Here is a 16,043-nt window from a genome sequence, read left to right on the forward strand (position 1 = left end):
CGAAGCTCTTTTTGTTGACGCTGCTTCACTTTTCAGTCCCTCAACCGCATTTTTCTCGCTGAAAACCCAGAAAAACTCTGTTAGTTTTGGGTTAGTATGTAGCTAATGTCCCGCTGATCTCTGGCTCCCGGAGAAAGGACTGTCAACAACGGCAGACACACGCAAATCTTTCACCACAATGGACCAACTAAACCCGATATCCTCAGTCAGCTTACGTAGTTGTGATTTCATTACTAAGCAGGCCAGAAGTTCTTTTACTTTGGAGTCGCTCTACCATGTTTTTCTTGCAAAAAATGTCTGGAAAAACTCCGTTAGCTTTGGGATAGAATGTAGCTAATGTCCCGATTATCTCCAACCGTGGAACAAGAGCTGATGTAATAGACCATGGCGCCTGGCTACGATTGCAGTGGTCTGAAGCTCTGCTTGTAACTTAACAGTCCCAGTCTATATTAGATCTCCACAGGCGACCAGCATGACTACAGCCTTGCACGGGAGCCAGTCTGCCGTGCGGGTGGGATACCCCGGTCCAAGGAGCACTTCTTAGCTTCTTGGGTTAGTAGTTAACTTAGCCCTATAATTTGTTGATCATGTTGTTGTCCACAAACATCCATGGTTGGTAATGTAATGGACCTTCATAAATATCAGCTAGAAGCTCTTCAAAGGGCTTGTTCACCAAGAAACTGTGAAATACTTGAATTTGAAATATAGATGTGACTCTGATTGGTATTTACATGCTAAACGTGAAACATTTCTTCAACCCGTGTCAACGGCATTAGCTTTAGAAAGTAAAAAGATGGGAAAACAATTTGTTTAGAAAAACCTAGTCTCTTCTACATCTTGCCAACCTTGTCTTGTGGCCATAGAAGGCTGTGTTGATTTTGCAGGCAGGAGAGAGAAGAGCACGTCCTGGCTAGTAGAAGCTAACCATTAGTGTTAGCAACATGCACAACGTGGCAAAACACATTCAGAATTGTTTTATTTAAGGAGCTAAACCATCAGTGGTGCATGTTTTACCCTAGAAAAAAAGAGTACACAGAGGCCAACTTTGCTGTTGGCCAATCAGAGGTGAGGTGTTTGCATATCATGAATTTTAATGAGTAAAACTCTAAATCCTTCCATTTTCTAACCCGCTCTACTCTAACAGACTTCTGCCGCAAAAAACAACCACGAGAACTTTTTTTCCCCACAGAAAGCTACTCACAGGGCATCCAACATGGAATGAGACCTTTATGTAGATTGTCAAGTCTAGTTGTATTACAGCATGGAATTGATAAGAAATGATCAGAAAATGTGTTTACTGTTTTTTTCCCTTCACACACACACACACACACACACACACACACACACACACACACACACACGCACACGCACACACTTAATCATGGGGTAGTAATTTTAAAACCTGCCACAAAGCTCCAGCTGACAAATGATACACTCACTTGGCCTCCAACCCATTTCTCTTTTAATCTCTCAGTGGTGGTGGATTTTTTTGAAAAACAGCAATGCAGATCCAATTTAATAGGTGGCAATTAATGTCAGTTTAAGGAATAGCTCAGCATTAATATCCAAATCAAATTCTGTTATGGCGTCATTAATCAGCTGTTGAGAAATTCAGCTTCCTGCTGCTCTTTCTTTAGCCTAAGTTTCTGCATTTTTTTTTATGTTGACAAAGCTTCTTACTGCTATTTAGATACATAAATGTTAATAGGTCCTCCTGTTTTGGCTGTAAATTGGTATTTCGTCGGATGGAAATAAGATTTTTTCCCATAAATATGTAACACATCGCGCAGTAAACACCTGTTAGCTTATGGTTGCTTACACCTTCAGCCTACACAAAGGCAACATCAGTATCCATTCTGATGTGTGCTAACGCCCACCTGCTGAAAGACCCAATATTTGCACCAGTTTTACTTGTATTTCAGTCTTAAACAACTCCTCAGGGAAATATCTGTTTAGCTGCTAATCGCGGCAGTATGTTCATTACCTAGCTGCTAACTGTCTCTTTATGCAACCATTTGTGCCAAAGGTGTGTTTTATTGATGCAGCTGTTAAACTGGTTCAAATGGATCGAGACCGTGAAGATGTGAGGTGTAAAAGCTGAACACTGAGCCAAACTAGAATAAAACACCTTGTAAAACTCAAAGGGGCTCTTTTGTCCCATGGTGTTTCACTTGAAGGCTCACTGCCGTTGTCACTTGAAATTAAATATTTATACAAGCAACTTTTAAACTTTCATGGTTAACAAAATTTCTGGAACTTTTGTGCAATGGTGGTGTATAGCTACTAAATCTAACAGTGCAAACACATTATTTCCTACCTTAATGAAGACTTTGAATCACATTTGTTGAGAGATAATGTCCTCTGCCTTTAACCCCTGTATGCCTTTACACTAACTTTTCATTTCTGCACATTTTTTTTTTCACTTTTAGAGATTCCTGCCAATAAAATGTATTTAACAAAATTTTTGGTTCATCATACTTGGAGCAAATAGAGCTTGTTTTTACCTTTGCTGACATGTTTCACCATCTACCACCACTTTCGGCAGAGCAACTGCCCCAAACAAACTTTATTTGCACTGTGTATGATGAAGAAAAGATTAAACCGAATACAAAAAACGGAGAACAAACATAACAAAGATATTCAGTGTTTGTGTTAGTCTCTAAAGCTGGTGTATCACTGGGCCACAACTGTAGGTGTCACATTTAAAACTGCATTCTGGAGCTTCTAAAATGTGTCAAACCTTTTGTGAGACTTCTCAATTCCCTCAAGTGAGCTGCAAAACTGACCAAGTTGGAAACAATTTGCCCAACAGATTTTCTTTTGTTCAGAATAAACACATAGCGTGTGTTGGGTATTTTTATAATTGTACCTTTTTGAGGCCTAAAAGATGCCCATTTTGTGTTATTAACACTTCATGAATTTCTGTTTTTGCCAACTGTTGCTGTTCATGAAAGGTTGAGCAAGGATGTTGATTGTGGGTTTCCAACTAAAAACTGTACCTCTGTAACCTGAGAAGGCCCGCCTTCTCCTCCATCGATTGTGAATAAAGCCCATGACGAACTGGTAGCACAGGGGAGTGATGTGGGAAGAAGCCTTGGAGGAGGCCATTCCTGCTTTAACTCTCCTTGATTTTGGAGACTCAGGGTAAAATGTCTTCCCTTGTTGTCGAGTGTTTATTTCAGGTTCCAGGGTTATGGAGAGTAAATATTACTTAACATTTAATTACCAAACATCTTGGTGGAGAATGCAGGTAGGCTGAGGCTGGAGCAGACTAGGGGCTGGATGTCTGGGCCCAGCTCACGCATGCGATTCACGAACATTAACAAATAATCTTTCTCTCTCTCTCCGGGTGTGTCGTCCTTTAAGGTAATATGGGATGAAATTAATGACCTATCAGCGTGCTTTATGTGTGACATCATTGAACTATTATATTTTCTTAAGTCATAAAAGGTCTCCTTTAAGACACTTGCAACTCAACATTCTGCACTACTTTCACACAAATGTTTCCATTTCTTCCCAGTTTCAGCTTGTGTTGCAATTACAAAATACCTGTAGTTCTGCATGAAATTTAGCTTTATTTATTTGCAATTCCGTGTCTCTAAGTTTAGTTTTAATTAAAGTGACTGTAGTTGTAAATGAAAATGTTGCTATTTGATTTGACAGATTTTTATTCGAAAAAATAAAATAAATATTTACATACAAAACATACCAGAAAATAACCAATAAAACAGATATAGCTCTCAAGTCTGCAAAATATAATAAAAAAGGAATAGAATAAGTCTTCCATATTCTGTTCGAAAAGGAAGAAGCTAATGGTTATTAAATCCTACCCTGAGTGACTGAACAAAATACACACTTGTAAATATTTCTATAATTAAATTGCTCTCCAAGCCAAAATAATCTTCAATACATACACAATGTCTCAATAAATGAAGAAAAAAAAAATCCTCACCAACCTCACCTATCAAAATACATGCAATGCATGGTTGTTGCAGCTGTACTATTTGCAATCAAGTCTAAGTAGCAACCTCCTGAGTTAAAAATAGAACTTCCTGCAAAGGAACAGAGGCCGACTAGCAGGTCATTAGATGGAAACCGTGTCATTGATTTGTGAGTCCAATTAATTTTCCCTTGCCAATTTTTACATGCAATTTTCAGTTGAGGCATTTGCTTATAGGAAAAGAATGTCAGTTTTTTCATTTAAGTTGTTTGAATTTATAAATATACTTTAAACTCAAACTGATGTAAGTTAGGCACTAACGAAGGAAAACAGAGACACACATATTTATAGGCTAATTTAATAAACTAGAGTTTTAAATAAACCAATGCTTCTGGTCTGGTAGGACGGTCCTAATAGGCTTTAAGTTATGAACATGATCATTTAGCGTATCATGGAGGTAGAGGAGGAATCACAGCTGTCAACGCTGATTTAAACTGTCTCCTCCTGTCACAGTGAGTTGGATACACAAGCCTGACCCCTTCTTTCCAATGCACATGAAAGCGTCGCTAAATGTGCAGTTTAGGTTGTGCCAGACAGGAAGGCAGACACAAGAATAGTGTAAAACATCCAGAAACTTTCAAAATAAAAGTCACATGCAGGTAAACTTACATAATTTTCTGGTAAAAACCCCGTACATGATGTAAACAGAACAGGAAATAAACCACAGGCATTTTATGATACATGCAGATGTCTTTCTCCTTACTTATTTTTGCGTGTGGACTTCTGAAATCACTCGTGGTGTGTCAATTCTCCTGTGATTTTGTGACACCAAGGGATCAGCTGTGTGGAACGCTTTCTCTCTCGTTTCTTGTCAGAATTGCTCCCGGTTGTGAATGAGTTTGTGAGTAAAACGCCACTATTACGTTACGTGACTGCTTTCACGGCTGCTGGAAAGAAGGGGCAAGTTATGATGTTCTTATCAGTTGGAGCCACACATGAAAGAAAACAGAATCTAGGAAAATGAATATGTAACCAAAGACATCCTAAATGGGCTGACCCAGTGGAACAGGCGAGATATTGTTTGTTCAATGCCATTTCTTCACCATTATACAATAAGATTGTTTTGCATTGTAAGAAAACTGGAGCATGAAGGATTTGTTGATATCAGAAAACTTTTGTGAAACAGAAACCAAAGGCATGTCAGTTTTCCAGGACAAATTCTACCGTTTCATTCATTCTGTTGAAGACTCAGCCCTTTTTGCTGGGCGATAAATGAAGCCAAAGTCCCATGAGATGCAATTAAAGAGCGCGTTAGTTCAGAGAGGAGAGCAGAGCTCGCCTCCATTTTAAATATGCTCTTATTTTACGGAGAAGAAGGGAAAAAAAAACAAAGGAATGAGGCATGTTTCTGACTGAGGATTTACTTAAGTTTGCCATATCTTTCTCATTTGTCGGGTCACTGTCCGTTTGTTGCTATTCTGTCCTAAAATCATCCTCATCACCTCCGCCACATTCATCTGTTAAGTCACACTTTGCATTGAAGAGCTGTGGTAAAGTTGAAGGTGTTGCGGCACTAATTGGTAGCCTGCAGACAGACCAGGCTTTGCTCGCTGAGGACAACAGAATAACAGTGAAACCCATTAACACAGATATAAGCAGCTGCTTCACACACGTCTCTCACTTCCCATCAGGCCGATCTAACACTTTTCACTCGGGTAAACATATTGGAGCTGAAGAAGGTGTTATTTGTTTTTCTCATTTCTTGCTTGTCTGGGAACCTGTGACCACAACCAAGAAAGTGCTTCTTTTATTTTGGTTTCTATGGCTACACTCATCACCTCACACACTCTAACAATAGCATACACACATCTACAATGAAAACATTTCCTATTCTGTCAGAGCACTATGATGACTGAGTTTCAGGTTTAGATGCAACGAAGTGCACAAAAACGTAGACATAAATCAGTATTTGGGAATAACTGGGATGATCATGGATTTCTAAGCTTAGAGTGTTTTGACACTAAAGTTTTGTCTCCACTAGACCAGGGGTCGGCAACCTGTTCCCATCAAAGAGCCATTATTACCCGTTTCCCACAGTAAAGAACACACTGGGAGCCACAGCGGGTGCAGCGTTGTGGGCGGGGCCTACCCTCAGACAGCAGAGAGCTGCTTTAACCAATCACAACAGGTGACAGCAGCCAGTACCGGTCGCTCGTGTACGTCAGAGTTATCTTTCATAAGAAGATAATCAATGAAACGATTTATATAAAATGGATCCAGAAGTTGTAGCCCGTCTCTGCCGACAATATTTTGATATTTTTCACCCTGTTGGTGGTTTTACTGAGCAGGTGCCACTTTTGTCATACGTTTCTTTTTAAAACATGTTTAGACTGTTCAGAATACAAATCCAGGCTCTGTCACATTTGATTGTTGTAATTAAACTTTGTAGGTGGGGAAGGTCAGAAAAGATCCGATCAATTTGTTTTTCCCTCATTTACAGTGACGGAGATAACGGTGCAGTGTGCCTGGCTCTGGTGTTAATCAAGTTAAATTATATCTCTTTGCAACAATTTTCACAAGAAAACAGAACAGTTAAAAGCAGGGCTTGTGTTGACCGGACAGGTCCCGTATTTGACCGTTTATTTTGACGGAGAAAGAATAGAAAGAATTACCCCGACGCATGCAGACGAACTGACATTTTATTTGTTTCGCACATCGCAGATGTAGCTAAATCACTCAAGAAAAGATTCCCATCTGAACATCTGAGCTGGACACTGCTCAGCGCAGCTCACTGTCAGCGCATACGTACGGTGCCAAGCAAGCTGAAGATGTGGAGAGGGGCTTGGAGCGCATCGCAGAACCAGAGCGCATGCAGGAAGATTCCTCCGACTGAAGAGAGACTTTTCACTTAGAAAATGTTCCCTGATTATGAAACTTTGGCTGAATAGCACTTGTTCCGGTCTCCAATGTGGCGACACATCCAGGAGCCTGTCTGAGGAAAATCCCAGAATCTCACATCCTCGTCAGCTCAGAAAGCGCATATGATTACGCTCAAGCGTGACCCGTCAACCCGATCTCACAGTAAGACCGCGGGTTGGAACTGTTGAGGTTGACGCAGACAATCTTTACATTTAGAATTGGCATACAGATGTAAAATTAATGCAGTAAAATGTAAAGCTTTTTATTTACATATCCATTCATTATTTTACAAGCACAGAGAGCTGCATCAGATGGATGGAAGAGCTGCATGCGGCTCCAGAGCCGCGGGTTGCCGACCCCCGCACTAGACGAACTCTTCCAATTTTACAAATGCCGGTTGTTTTGGCAATGTCTGTTGATGTCATGTCCTACTGAGTAACAACCAATCAGCATGAGCTGACCAAAAGTTTGGCACAGCGACTCTACCGGGCCTTTCTGAGTACATCCTTCAGCTCTGGTATTCCCGGTGGTTCCTGAAATTACCCATAAAACAATCTTTTTAGCGTATTACTTGTAGTTCTGGTAACATTGCCCTGAAATTCCGATAGAAACAGCTTTTAGTGTCTTTTGTTTTAGGTTTATGTGATTTCTAATCATTCCTTTAACGGCATCTGGCTTTGTGAAACTTTGGTTTTCCATTCATGCTCCACAGATGTTGAACAGGAAAAGATGAGGACTCTGGCACAACTACAAGATACACACATCAGCTTAAAGTCCCGTTAGTCATCATCACAGTGGTGAAATAGCATTTCTGCATTTGACCCATCTCCATGGGAAGAGGCAACTGTTTGGTGGTGTGTGTAATGTGCGTAAGTCAAGTCCTTAGTCAACCTAAAGTTGCGCACATTTTTCCGCTAAGTTTTCTTTCATAAATCCCAAAGTTTGCGTGGAAAGTTGCTTACGAAGTTTTCCGACCCCGTTTTGTGCGTAAGCAAGCTTGATAAATGAGGCCCCTGGTCTCCATCACCCATCTTCTAATGACAGAAAAAGTTATTTTCCTAAATGTACATGCATTTCTGCTTTCTATAATTAGGGTTTGAATTTAGCAAGAATTGGCCTTCATACGAGACTGAATGTTATTCAGTCCTCTATGCATGTTTTCTTTAAATTTTATTTTATTCATAGATTAGTTAACCTTCAGCTCAAAACTGAACTGCCGAGAGCAAATTAAATGGAGTGAATGCTTATAAATAACTCACAGTGGGACTGCTGGTGAAAAGCCAACTTAGTTCTCATTACGAGTAAGTCTATAAGCTTGTTTAAGCTCGATGACCCAGATTTTTTAGTTGTTTGGTCCTGCGAAAGGCTTTTATTAAAAAAAATGAACTATTGACCGTTCATTTAGGTTTTACATTGTAGCATGGACTCTTCAACAGGATGGATTTGAGTAAAAACTGGTACAAAAGAACACATTTGCATAGGCAAAGCTATATAACGAAGCATGGACATTAAACGTGTTGGTGTCATTTATTTCCATCCATAATTATTGTTTCTAATATCTGAGTTCAGCTGGAATTGTTGAAGTTTCATTAATCCTAAAGTCTGCATGATATATTTTGGGCATCACAGACCCACCTGAATAACAATTGTATGCAAATTTCTGCTTGCACCAGCACTGCCTCAGAAAAGGCTCGGAGATTAATTTGAACTTCAGTAAACCACCAAGCTCTTCCAACGATGACCCTGCCAATGTTATAATTCAGCAAGGTGTTTTTTAAGTAAAGACGGAACATATTTATTTCATCCATACAGACATCTTCTCTTGGCCCACGCTGAGTACATCCTCTTGTCTTTATAGCAGGCATCTTGTCACTTCTCTAGGAAATAATCTCTATCTTTGTAGATTTTCTCATCATTTTTTTCAGTTGACCTTCCCAGTTAGAAGTTTTAATTTATATGTCTTATTTGATTTGAGCTGCCTTTGTCACTGTCTGCCTGCCTGAGCTGTCTTCTACAAAGGACCATGTCCCCCCCTTGAAATGTCATTGCGTGACATGACATCAAAAGAAATGGCAATTCCAATGAGGGCTCTGCCTCTAAAAAAAACCCTCGCTGTCTCCTGCTGTGAAGACCGATTTGCTACACCGATGCTCTGCTCGACAAACGGTCCCTTAGAAAAGTCAAGAGTTTTCAAAATCATCTTCACATATTTAAAAAATGCTGACGTGCTGATGAATGGTTTATAATAGGAGAAACCTGTGAGGCTTTTATCCTCATCATGCATGATAAACTAATAAAGGTTAAATTAGAAGAGAAATTAAAGCCTGCAAATTTTGCAGAGGCAAACACCGTTCTGTATTTAAATACAGTAGAAATAGTTTGGTAACAGTAGCTCATTTGTTCACCAGAACATGTTTTTGTTGTATTAAAAAATGACTCATGTTTGGGGAATCAGCTGTGATCAAAGGTTTTGAGATTGACACATGTAAACATTGATGCTTCAGTGTTTTTAAATCTCTTTTCCTTTTTTTAAAAGTCTTTCATTGACATTAAGTCTATAATTGCAGTTTTTTGTCAGTCAATCTTTGGGTCAGTTCCTGACGCATGCCAGCTCATTCTTTCATAACTAAAGTTGATTGATGTTGATATGCTTTTAATTTGCCCTCTTGCCACATGATTTGGATTTTGCGAATGCTGAGGTTTTTGTTACCTGAGCCCATTTCCTCTAAATATAATTTTACTGGAGTTTTGTAGCATGTGTGTGCCTCCATTTCACAACGCCCAAAAGGACCACTTTCCAGGCCATTTCAAGAACCAACACTGTACCTAAATTGGGTTATGTACTCAGATATGGTCCAGTAGAGTTGTTGGATGGGACTTGTGGATAACTCATGCTGATTGGTTGTAACTCAGTAGGAAATTATCGGCCGATGTTGCCAAACAACCAGCATTTGTAAAACTGGAAAAGTTGATGAAATGGAATGGAAGTAAAAGAAAAGAAGCGGCATTCACACTTCTTTAAAGTCAGAACTTCAAAACTACAATGCCATAACTAACAGCGCTTTGCACTCTCCTATAGAGTACCATAAAAAACAGTGCTTCTGTTCATTGAACAGCACTTTAATGTCACACAGCTGCTCTCCCAGTCCCTCAAATGAATAAAAGGCCTTGACTGTTTAGATAGTTTGGAGGAGTTCCTCTTGGAGGATGTTTCGGTACCATTCATTTGTTCATGGATGTTTTGAGGCTAAACTGTGAGTGAGTCCACTCCAATATTTCGTCTCAACCTCTCACATGAATGCTCTCATGATGGTTACTTTTTTTTTCTTGCTGCCCCAAATATTCATAATGGGGATTCATCAGAGAAAGTGACTTTCCTCCAGTCCAGTCCCTGGACCTTCAGCTTCAGTCTGTCTCTGATAATCTTTGCAAATTTGCATCCCCTACAAGTCTTTTCCCCATTTTATATGATTGAGTAATTTCCATGACAGAAACACTCTGAAATGAAGTTTAAATTTAATGGACTCTTTGTAACATTTCTGATTTTTTTCCCCCTGGAAAGAAATAAACTGTGTCAAAATGTTAAACTTTTTTTCTAATAATGACTGTAGTTTTCTTTTGAGGTATGAATAAATTTCAACATGACAACATGAATGAAACTCAAAACAGCTCAGTGGCTATTAAAATGCACCAAAAAGGCTAACAAATGGACCTTAAAGTGAGATTAAAATATTCCTCCAAGAGTTTTTTTTCTTTCTAAAGAATGTATTTACATTTCTCAACAAACCTGGCAATGCGTTACTGTACTGGTTTAACAACTTCACAAAACCCTTCTCAGTAAAGCCATCAATGAAACTTTTAATGATTAGATGTTTTAAGTTTTAAGAACAGGCCTTGCTGTAGGTGAAGCGCATCTTCAGCTCAGATCACAAACTGTTCAGCCTAAAGGGAAAAACGTTCTGAAAATGCCTCCACCTGATGTAATTGGACAGTTGCCGCCGAGGTTACGGCATTTAGCTGTAATAGTTTTCTGACAGGGTTGCATGGCAGCTAAGACCAATTACTTTGGACATTGATTGTGTGGTCCATCTTTGTGTAATTGCTCTGAGAGAGATGAGTGTGGTTCTGCTGCAGAACAGGTGAGTTGGAATTGATTACAGGGGATTTCCAATTTTCTTCCACGAGACACAGAATGCTATCATTGCTTATAAGTTATCTCGTTGTACTAGACCTTGATTTATTATTATGCCATTTAATGCAATCCCTGCATCTGCAAGTCTGGGACACATGCATTTATTTTCATCACTCTTCTCTGTCTCCCTGTGATGTTTTTTAATGGTGGTTATTTTATATCCAGTTGTTTTTCTATCATTTAAAACCAGTTTGCCCATTCTCCTCTGACCTCTGGTACCAATAAGACATTGTCATCCACACAACTGGTGCTTGTTTCTTTTTCATGCCACTCTTTGTGAACTCTAGACATAGTTTGGGGTGAAATTCCAAGCAGATTAAGCAGTTTCTGAAACTCTGGTACCAACAACTATTTAATGTTCAAAGTCATTTAAATCTTCTTTATCCTCCATTTTCAGTTTGAACTTCAGCAAATCATCTTCACTATGTCTAGAAGATGACAGCATGAATCTGCAGTCTGTGGGTCTGCAGCTGTGTATTGTTGTGGAATCCACATAAGAGGAAGTGGGTTTTGTCAAATCCAAGCGTCTTATTTCCATGTTGAGATATTAGGTCTCGAAAATTACACATTTCACAAAAAAATGACATCTCAATAAAGCCAACAGCAATGTTTTATCAGATACTGCACTGGTAGGTGAAGAATAGCATGATACAGGTCCTTTAACTCAGTGTTTCCAAACCCTGGTCCTCAGGGCACACTGTCCTACATGTTTTCCATGTCTCTGCTTCAGCACACCTGATTTACACTGGCTCCTCAGGAGTACATCGAGTGCTGCAGATGCCTGTTAATCACTTATTTATTCAAGTCAGCTGTGTGGCAACAGGAAAACGCTGCTGTTTAAAAGGGCAACATGGAAAACATGCAGGATAATGTGCCTTGAGTACCAGGGTTGGGAAACACTGTTTTAACTTTGAAATTCTTCACAATATAGAATGCAACCCTCAGTACAGAATTGCTGCCAAGACATTTCCTTGCAAAATTTGTGCTGCAAGATTTTCATTCAAAGCAAACTGTAAGTAAAGGTTTCCTGGTAACTGCAGGACTTGTTCTTCACTAAATGATGCCAGGTCAAACTTTAGGTCAAAGCTATGCAACTCAATGTGTGTGTGTAGGTTTGTCAAACTATGTAGCTTACAAGCCTCCTTCATTCATCTTTTATCAGTCCTGTTGAGGTCTGAGTGGTTCCTGCAGCTACCAGGAATCTGCACTCCTTCATCGTATCAGTACAAACAGGCACTCCGGTTATAGGAAATGTGCTGGAGAAGCTGAAAATCTTTTCATTCAGTAATGAAAGCTGAACATGTAGCTACGGCCTGAAGTCGGGTAAAGAGTTTTAAATTGAAAACTAGAGCACGGTACACTTTAATTGTGCCAAAAATGCAATAAAAATTTATGAAAATATCCTATATTGAAATGAAATAATCTCAATCTCAACAATATAGTTTGATACTAAGGAATTATTATTAGTGATGAATGCATGAGAGCAGTATTTTCAATGGGAAATGACCACCATGATGCTTTATAAGTGCTTTAATAGTTTTCTGGAAAATGATAGTTTAGATTAAATGAAAATAAATAATAATAATGAATTTAAAAGCTGTGTGATCTGTTGTGTGCTGGAAAAAATGGTCAATTTTATGCATAAATTATGAGCAAGGGTAAACTAAACTGATCCTCTAATGATTCTTGTTTTGCAAAGTAAAATATATCGTCTGAATCTTGAGTTTTCTGAATTATTAACCCTTTAAATGTCCAAAATGAAATACTTTCCAGTTTAGGCTGGTATAAATGGATAAAGTGATCCAGTATGGCAACTTGCAAAGGTTTAAAGTCATTTTTACTAAAAGTAAATCAAATCTCTTTTTAGGACTTTTGAATCATTCTCTAGAAATCTGTAAAGTAGTCTAACCCTGCACTTTGATATAATGTAGATTATATATACTTTATTTTTCAGTTTTGAAAACAACCCATTTTAATTGCATAAAGTACGATTAGATGTGAGATATGAGTGATTTACCTTCAGCATCAGTCAACACATCTTAAAAAAACACAATTTTGGTGATTTATGTAAAACTGATATGTTAGATGTCCTACCGTCCTGCACATCTTGTCTTCTAAATCCTGGTTGATCCTTTGAATTGCTGTGTAGCCACTCTGGATCCTATAAAAACAGGGAAGAAATGCAGTCTGTGAAAAGAAATGCAGACTAAAACCAAATTTGTCTGAAATGATAAACTAAAAGTTTCGTCTTCGTCGTCGTCGTCTTCCTCCGCTTATCCGGGTCCGGGTCGTGGGGGCAGCATCCCAACCAGGGAGCTCCAGGCCGTCCTCTCCCCGGCCTTGTCCACCAGCTCCTCCGGCAGGACCCCAAGGCGTTCCCGGACCAGATTGGAGATGTAACTTCTCCAACGTGTCCTGGGTCGACCCGGGGGCCTTCTGCCGGCAGGACATGCCCGAAACACCTCCCCAGGGAGGCGTCCAGGAGGCATCCTGACCAGATGCCCAAACCACCTCAACTGGCTCCTTTCGATCCGGAGGAGCAGCGGTTCTACTCCGAGTCCCTCCCGAATGTCCGAGCTCCTCACCCTATCTCTAAGGCTGAGCCCGGCCACCCTACGGAGGAAACTCATTTCGGCCGCTTGTATCCGCGATCTCGTTCTTTCGGTCATTACCCAAAGCTCATGACCATAGGTGAGGATTGGGACGTAGATCGACCGGTAAATCGAGAGCCTGGCTTTCTGGCTCAGCTCCCTCTTCCCCACGACAGATCGGCTCAGCGTCCGCATCACTGCAGACGCCGAACCAATCCGCCTGTCGATCTCCCGATCCCTCCTACCCTCACTCGTGAACAAGACCCCGAGATACTTAAACTCCTCCAATTGAGGTAGGACCTCTCCCCCGACCCTGAGGTGGCAAGCCACCCTTTTCCGGTCGAGAACCATGGTCTCAGATTTGGAGGTGCTGATCCTCATCCCAGCCGCTTCACATTCGGCCGCGAACCTACCCAGCAAGAGCTGAAGGTCAGAGCTGGATGAAGCTAGGAGGACCACATCATCCGCAAAAAGCAGAGACGAGTTTCTCCTGCCACCAAACTCGACACACTCCACACCACGGCTGCGTCTAGAAATTCTGTCCATAAAAGTGATGAACAGAACCGGTGACAAAGGGCAGCCCTGGCGGAGTCCAACCCTCACTGGGAACAGGTCTGACTTACTACCGGCTATGCGGACCAAACTCTGTTAAACTAAAAGTTTATTTAATTAAAATAAATGAGCTGAAAACATACATTTATGTAATTTTTAATAGTTTCAGAGGGAGCTTGTTGGATTTTTTAAGTCATAAATTGTATGTGAAGATCAATATTTACATGTTTGTGTTCATCTACTATCTTCTGGAAGTCCCAAATGAATCACTTTGCTCTGGCTGAATTGTTCCTTATGTCTTTTTGTTGACGTGTCTTTTGTGTTTTATCGTTTCGCCTTTTAAATTTCAGCTTGTATTTTAACACGAGCTCCAAGGCCTAAGAGTGTTTATAAGGTTGCATTTATGGCTCCATTAACCACACAGACATTTAGAGTGTGGGAGGTGGAGTCCATAAACAATTCAACAAACCATGAAAATGTTTATCTGAAAGGAAAAGCCAGAAGATTGAGACGGATCATAAGTGAAAAGAAAGTCTTGCATAAAGACTCTGGGATGGACAATACATATTTATTTTTAATTGTCACTTTTTCATATTTTCTTTATCATTTTCTTGAGCCAGTATGTGCTAAAATGTTACTCAGACCCTCACCACCGTCCGTGGCCAGAATATTGCACTTGCAACTTCAGAGTGTCAGTCTGGTTTGTTCGACTTGGAGTTGACATACCTGGCGCTGCAGTCTGCTTCCAGCACATTTGCTAGATCATGAACACAGCTGATTTGTTTTATTTAGTTATGAATCGCCCCTGCAGAAACTAACGAAGGCTGGGGAGACATTTCAGCTGATTAAGGTGTAAAAAGACGTACAGGGAGCTCAGTTTCACTTTTGGTTTTACTAAACTGATACTAGGGGATGCTAAAAGCTAGCAAAACTGCCAAGTGTGTCTTTAAGTGACAATATTCCAATCCCAATACTCGCACTATCACCCTTGCACCCTTCAATTTAGCGTTCCAGACCAGGGGTGAGTACATAGGGTGTCCCAATGCTCATGTGTGGAAGTTGACCATAAGCCCCTTTTGCACCCTTGATCCACACTTCGCCCAGTCTGCATCAATGCAGACTTGGGAAAAGGGTATTACCCGCAATCCATTGTTGCATGGGAATTTTGACAAGAAGGCAGATCAATGGCTCAAATGCCTTTTATGAAAATATGTATTTTCAAATGAAGGAAGTTCGTTTTAATATGATTAATGATATTTATTCATGCTCTGAAAGATTTAGACTGATTTATTATGGACAGCAACAAATGTAAATGTTGTCAATTATTTGTTTAAGAGTTGTTAAAGATTTTTTTTTTAAAAAAGGTAGCACAAATAGCAACGGGCATCCGTTGATCATCCATGGTCAATGATGCAATGGTCACTGTCCCAATTCGGCAATTATTTGCATACTTGTGTACTACACACTCAAAGCCTTACTGCACACTTCCTCCATGTGCACTTGACAGAAGGCCGTAGGGCGCAGTGCGAGTACTGGGATCGGGCCAAAGTTTATATGTTAAAGTTAAAGTTAAAGTCCCATTAGTTGTCACACACACAGGTGTGTGTGCGAAATTTGTTCTCCGCATTTGACCCATCCCCTGGGGGAGTGGTGAGCTGCAGACACAGCCACGCTCGGGAACCATTTGGTGGTTTAACCCCCCAATCCAACCCCTTAATGCTGAGTGTCAAGCAGGGAGGCATTGGGTCCCATTTTTTCAAAGTCTTTGGTATGACCCGACCAGGAATCGAACCCTGATCTCCCAGTCTCAGGGCAGACACTCTACCACTAGGCCACTGAGCTGGTTTAC

At 40.3% G+C, this 16,043-nt stretch overlaps 1 protein-coding gene across 3 annotated transcripts in view; it reads right to left on the reverse strand.

Moving 5' to 3' along the window:
* Positions 1-16,043, reverse strand: part of LOC107392222 (brain-enriched guanylate kinase-associated protein) — a 51,341-nt gene that overhangs the window by 11,783 nt on the left and 23,515 nt on the right. For all 3 annotated transcript variants that reach the window (XM_054741656.2, XM_015969892.3, XM_015969891.3), the window contains one exon: positions 13,146-13,212. In XM_054741656.2, coding sequence (XP_054597631.2) covers positions 13,146-13,212 — 67 coding nt within the window. The remainder of the gene's footprint in view (positions 1-13,145; positions 13,213-16,043) is intronic.

This window comes from Nothobranchius furzeri, chromosome 18 (assembly GCF_043380555.1).
Source record: "Nothobranchius furzeri strain GRZ-AD chromosome 18, NfurGRZ-RIMD1, whole genome shotgun sequence".
NCBI classification, from domain to species: Eukaryota; Metazoa; Chordata; class Actinopteri; order Cyprinodontiformes; family Nothobranchiidae; genus Nothobranchius; species Nothobranchius furzeri.